General features: G+C 48.3%; 1 protein-coding gene across 1 annotated transcript; it reads right to left on the bottom strand.

Annotated features, from left to right (window-relative positions):
* Positions 1-5: 5 nt before the first annotated feature.
* On the bottom strand, positions 6-1,336 carry RRS1 (ribosome biogenesis regulator 1 homolog). The gene has a single exon (XM_027748167.2). It carries the CDS (start codon positions 1,221-1,223, stop codon positions 132-134), a length of 1,092 nt encoding a protein of 363 aa, XP_027603968.1. The 5' UTR covers positions 1,224-1,336; the 3' UTR covers positions 6-131.
* Positions 1,337-6,040: the final 4,704 nt, after the last annotated feature.

Raw genomic sequence — 6,040 nt, 5'->3', positions numbered from 1 at the left:
GGACATTTTAGAAAGGCCAGAGCATATTTATTGACAAGTATGTGTGTGAACGGAGCACGGGGCGGGAGGCTGCAAGTGACAGTCCCTTCCCACGCCTTAGAGGGCATCCCCAGCCCGTGCTGCACAGTCCCTCATGCCTTCTTCCTCCGGCCGCCGCCGGTGCCACCGCCCGCGGGCTTCTGCTGTTGTTGCTGCCGCCGGGCTCCGCTCTTCTTGCCACTGCGGCCCGGCCGCTGCTGCCGGCGGCCGCGCTTGCCCCGCTGCGACTGCTTCTTGCCCTTGTGGGCGGCGGCCGCCTCGGCCTCCTCTTGGCGCATCTGCTTGTTGACAGCGCGGGTGATGTCCAGGACCGGCTTCTTGCTGCCCATGTCCCGCAGCAGCTCCAGCTGCCGGCTGCGCTCGGCCGCCAGGTTGCCCAGGAGCGGCTCGAAGCGGCGCTTCCTGCCGCCGCTGCGGGAGGGCGGCTCCGCTGGCTCCTTCGGCAGCCGCGGCTGGAAGCGGCCGAGCGAGGCGGTGGAGACGCGGGCGACGCGGGCGACCCGGCGCAGCTCCTCGCGGTCCTGGTGGCCGGTGGGGTGCAGGGGGGCGGCGGGCACGGCGCTCCCGGCGCGGTGGGCCCGGGCCAGGTTGCGCAGCCGGTTCAGCTCGTTGCGCGCCACCCGCTCCCGCTTCTCCCGCCGCAGCCGCGCGAACTGGTCCTCCTCGGGGTCGGCGCCCGCCGGCACCTCCGCCAGCCAGGCGCGGGCCGGGTCTCCGCCCGCTCGCCGGTAGCCCCAGCGCCGCCGCCACTCCTTGGCCTGCTCGTCCCACACCAGCGAGGTTTTCTTGCGGCGGCGGATGCCCTTCAGCCGCGCGAACTGCTCCCAGCGCGTCGGCGGCCGCGGCCGCGGCGGCGGCTTCTCCCGCGGCAGGCGGAAGGTGGGCTCGGGCAGCCGCGCCACCAGCGGCCCCCCGGCACCGCCGGCGCGCTCGGCCGGCAGCTCCCAGAGCCGGGACACCAGCAGCTGCGTGTTGTCGCGGGCCAGCGCCCGCAGCAGCGCCTCCCGCCGCGGGCCGGCCCCGCGCAGCGCCGCCGCCGCTGGAGGGGGGTTGCGGTCCAGCGCCAGCAAGTTACCCAAGTCGAACTCCAGCTCCAGCTCCTTCTCTACCGTGATGCTCCGCCGCTTCTCCGCCTCCTGCTCCTCGGCGGCCGCCAGCACCGCCTCGACCCGCACGGCCGCCATGCCGGCGGCGGCACCACGTGCGAGCAGCCCCGCCGGTGCCCCGGGAGTGCGGGGAAGCTCCTCCGGGTCAGAGCGCCGGAATCGGCGTGCCGGAACAGCCCTGCCCGTGGGGGAGGGATCGGCGCAATGCCCGCCTGGAGATGTAGTCCTGAGGCGCGGGAGGCGCTGGGGTCGGCGGCCCCGCCTGAGGTAGCCGCCGGTCCCCACAGACCGTCCTGGGGTCTGCGCCCGCCGCTGCCGTGTCACCGCACCTTGGCGTCCCTGGCTTACGGGCAGGCGCTTCCTATCCCAGAGTCGACTAGGCTGGAAAAGACCCCTGAGATCATCGAGTCCAACCTATGGTCAAACAACACCACCATGCCACTAGACTATGGCACAAAGTGCCACGTCCAGTCTTTCCTTAAACACTTCCAGAAATGGTGACTCCACCACCTCCCTGGACAGTTCATTCCAATGATTAATTGCCCTTTCTGTGAAGAAATTCCTCCTAATGTTCAACCAGAACCTCCCCTGGCACAGTTTAAGCCTCTATCCTCTTGTCCTGTCACTTGTGTGGTACAAGAGGCTAACCCCCACCTGGCTACAACCTCCTTTCATGTAGTTGTAGGGAGCGATAAGGTCACCCCTGAGCCTCCTCCAGGCTGACAACCCCAGCTCCCTCAGCTGCTCCTTGGAGAACTTACCTTCTAGACCCTTCACTGATGGTATCACCGGCGATACTCATGAATCCCCAGTTACACCCAGGCTGGAGCTGTGCGGGGGCTGTGGTGGCCCCAAACCCATCTCTCGCTGCCACCGCGAGTGGTGCTGAGGTGGGAAAATGTGTGGGAAGAGACTGCAGGTGAGGGGAGACAATGCCAAAAGCGTAGAGCTGAGACCATCAGAGAGCCAACAGGGCCCTGCAGCTTCCCCTACCTCTGCCTGCACTACGGGTGTGCCATGACATCCAAACACTGAACAGGACAGGGACTGCGACACAGGAACATACTTTACCTGTGGTTTTTGGTTGTGGGGTTTTTTTCTTTCTTTCTTCCCTTCTTTTGCATATGATTATGTCTGACACTCCTTGCTGTAAAGCAGTGCCTCTAACTGCTCCTTACAGGACCAGAATTCTAGTATTTTGTTGCAGGATCCCAGAGACTGACACAGAGGTGTTCTCTCCCTGCAGAGAAGGGAGGGGAGGAATTTAGGAAGCAGTATCACCTGGCAGATGTCTCATCAGGCATAATTTTGAGTGAGGTGATCGGGTGATATGGTGTGCACCCAAAGGTCAGCTGGGTCAAAGATACCTCTGTGCTATTTTTAAACAAATGTACTATGGAAGAATCCTTTTATAGCTATACAGTGATTTGGCTTGTATGGCTATGACATTTTGAACTGATCTCTGGTGCCCGAAAAACAAGTTCATGGTAGCACTTAACTTCGTGGTAGCTGAGGTAAGTGACAAGAGTTTTTATACGAGGTACAGTTCTCTACTAAGTTATATCACATCTTTCCTTTATGTTAGTTTTAGAGTGATGGAAATGATTCTGAGTGTAATGCCACAGCAGTATTGTTGAAATGAAAAGAAAACGTAAGATGAAGACAAATAGCTGATTCTCAAATTCTAATGGCTAGCATATAAAATCTTACCCTTTTTACTCTATGATAATTTTCTTTTTTCCCCCAAGTCAGCAGTTTTGAGCATGATTTGTATACTATGGAGCAGCAGAGTCCCTATGTATTTAAATCCAAGCTGGATGGCACAGACTATTTTCTCATTTACCACAAGATGGCATTGGACAATATTTTCTTCCCTAATTTGGACAGCTCATACTTTCACCTGGAATTGCAGATAAAATTAATTTTAAAGGCAGTTCTTTGAAGAGATGCATAGGCACTATCTATATTCAGGCATAAATTTAAACTTTTGAACTGCAAGGTCCACTATTTCAGCAGTCTGGTTAATACCTTTACGCTGATCCATGTACCCTCCTGTTTTATCCTTCTGCAGCTAACATCTTGGGTTCTTTTGGTCTATATTTATACAAAGCCCAGGATGCTTCAGGTAAATGCCTGGGACTGAGAGGACATAAATGGTAGTATCTATTGCACTTCCTAAATTGCTTGAAGTGTTAATGATTATCACTGGAATAGCAGAAGGAGTGCATGCCAGGAATTGATCTTCTTGTTTTACCTGAAAATGTGTAGAAGAATCTCAGAAGGTAAAAGCTACTTTCTGGAAACTGCTCTGTAGAACTGAATTTCAGCCTTTTTGTGGCTTCCAGAAATCTGTGCCTCAGAACCAGAATGTACTTTTGGCGTTTGCAGTTTGTGGTTTCATGGTGTGGTTGGGAAGGTGGTAGCTGGAAGAATATTTGAATGGATTTGTAAACCAAGATTTGTGAATAGTCATGGATATTTTGGGAAACTGTCCCATTCTGAGAAGGGACTTCTGAGGTGCTCACTATAGTGATCATAGACACTCTTTGAGCTTGTACTCCCAGTTTAGAGCTGGGAATTACAAGCAGGCATACTGCTTACGTTAAGGGAATAGGTGTGCGTGTACTGCTGCAAATTTGGGCTTTTCAAAAGATGAAATGGTGATACCAGTGTTGAACTATAGATATTGCTTTTAGGAAATGAATGCTCTCATTATCTCATGTTTGTTTCAGGTTATTTAATGGACTTTTTCAGAAAGTTTTAAAAGAGTAAAATTTTAGAAAAGTTTATGCATTTTGATCATCTCTGCTTTTGGGTTCCTGGGCTTCTTTTAGCATCTGAAATACTGCATTTCTCGAACTGCCTGTGAACTGGATTTGTAAGTGCTCAGCTGTAGGGCTTGAAAGCAGCTAACTGTGGGCACTTGAAATCTATAGATAAATAAACAATTTCATCATTGCTTTCCCTTTCCATGAGGTTTTTTGTCTCTTTAGTATGAACAATAGTAATACATGTCATGGTGTATGCGTGTGTGTACATGCTTAATTCCTTAGTGTTTGCTTGTTTTCTTTACTGTGATGTCACCAGACAGAATCTGGATGCTTTTACAAAGTGCAGGTTTTCTTTAGGATGAAGAAAGCTGTAGAATTTTAGTGGGTTTTTTGTTTGTTTGTTTTTGTTTTTGTTTTTTGTTTGTTTGTTTGTTTTTACCACATAAAAATTTTAACTGCATGAAAAACATAAGATGCCAGCATGTAATTTGAAGAAACACTTGCCCAAAAGATTAATAGAAAACATAATGCAAGATATGTGTGATGCACCAAAAGAACTACAACATCAACGTGATATACTGTCGGGTTTGTTTTTCTTTTGGAAAAGAATAAAGAATTATGCTGCTTAAATTTATTTTTGTAGTTTCTGTTCAGCGGGGCTACAGCTTTAAGTTTGTGTTTGATAGGAGCTGCTCTAATGTACAGGATTAATGTCTCACTGTTAGTGATACCATTAACTTAGATTTACTCTTCAAACTTTTGCCAATTACCTCTGGATGGCAGTAGATGTAGTTATAAGATGATTCAACCAATTCATAAGCCTACTGCAAGGATTGTTATGAAGAACACTTTTATCAGGAAAACTCAAAGTGCTGATAATTTTGGCAAATAGTAGAAAGTGCCCTTAAAATATCCACACTATCTCCAAATCATTGCCTTCCACTGACTTTGTTCAGTACACTTCGAAGTAAAAATCTGTGTTGTAGTATTTCTTCATATAAGGGAGAAGTTATTTGCTCACTGAAGCTAAATTAAGTACATCAGTTTATGGACCTATTCTGCTTCCTAATACATTTTTTTACCCCCGTAGGATCTATTTCAGCATGTATCTTATTTTCTGGGACATATAAGTGCCTTTTCAGCCCAAATAATGAACAAGAAGAATGCAAATTTGGCTAAACAAAGACTCTTTCCTAGTCACTAGTCCATATAATGTGAAAAAACCTGTCTTTAAGGAATAAAAAAATTGCAAATACTTTAGGCGCCATCTTTTATAAAATATGAGAATTTACTTCAGCAGTATAACAAAAGTACAGCTGGCAGTCACAGTTTTTCCTATTAGAAGAATTAAATTACTTATTACAGGTCATTCCTTCTCAGGGTTTCACTACTGTAAGGCCTTACTAGGAATCTGGTAAGGGACATGCTTAAGTTTAAGCAAATTCTGTTGATGTTGATAATATTATCTATGCTCGCATGCTTAAAAACCATTCTGGTTGGTTTGTAAACGGGCAGATTTTCTGTCTGAAGATTTAGTGTGATTATAGCAGAATGTTGAATTTGTGAAAAAAATGTGCAGATAAAACTCAGGAGGCTGTAGCTCTAGTTTCAAAACATAAGACTGGGTAGTTGGGAATGCAGTTACTAAGCAGAGCCTGATTTTTGGTGCAGAAACCAGAACATAGATAGCTGGTGAGATAGCAGGGAGATTTGGATGACTGCAGGCACTGTGGAAAGTGATGGGTTGTCCATAATCTATTTTCGTCATTTGACTGGCTGTGACTGTGTGGTTTCACTGAACTGATTTTGGGTAAACAAAACAAAGCTAAGCTAATTTGAGGCCTTCCCAAGTGCTTGATGCCTATCTTGCTATGCATTAGGGAATCAGACTGAGAACAGATTGTGATGTGGTTTCATTTTTTTTTTATGAGCTCTACAGTGACCTGATTTTTTTTTTGAGAAAGTTTTCTTGTAGCATGGTCTTAATATTAGAAGTACCAGCAATGGTGTGGCTAAGTTTTGTTGGATGTTTTCTAGGATAATTTAAAGAACAGAGTGAGAACTTTATCAGACAGTGATGGAAAGAATGGCAACATAGTAACATGTTCTTTTTCTAGGGTCAGT

Source organism: Pipra filicauda, unplaced genomic scaffold, assembly GCF_003945595.2.
Source record: "Pipra filicauda isolate LSUMZ 115617 unplaced genomic scaffold, ASM394559v2 scaffold138_size1969278_pilon, whole genome shotgun sequence".
In the NCBI taxonomy this organism is placed as follows: Eukaryota; Metazoa; Chordata; class Aves; order Passeriformes; family Pipridae; genus Pipra; species Pipra filicauda.
The sequence above is the reverse complement of the archived record's forward strand: the minus strand, read 5'-3'. Positions and strand labels throughout refer to the sequence as shown.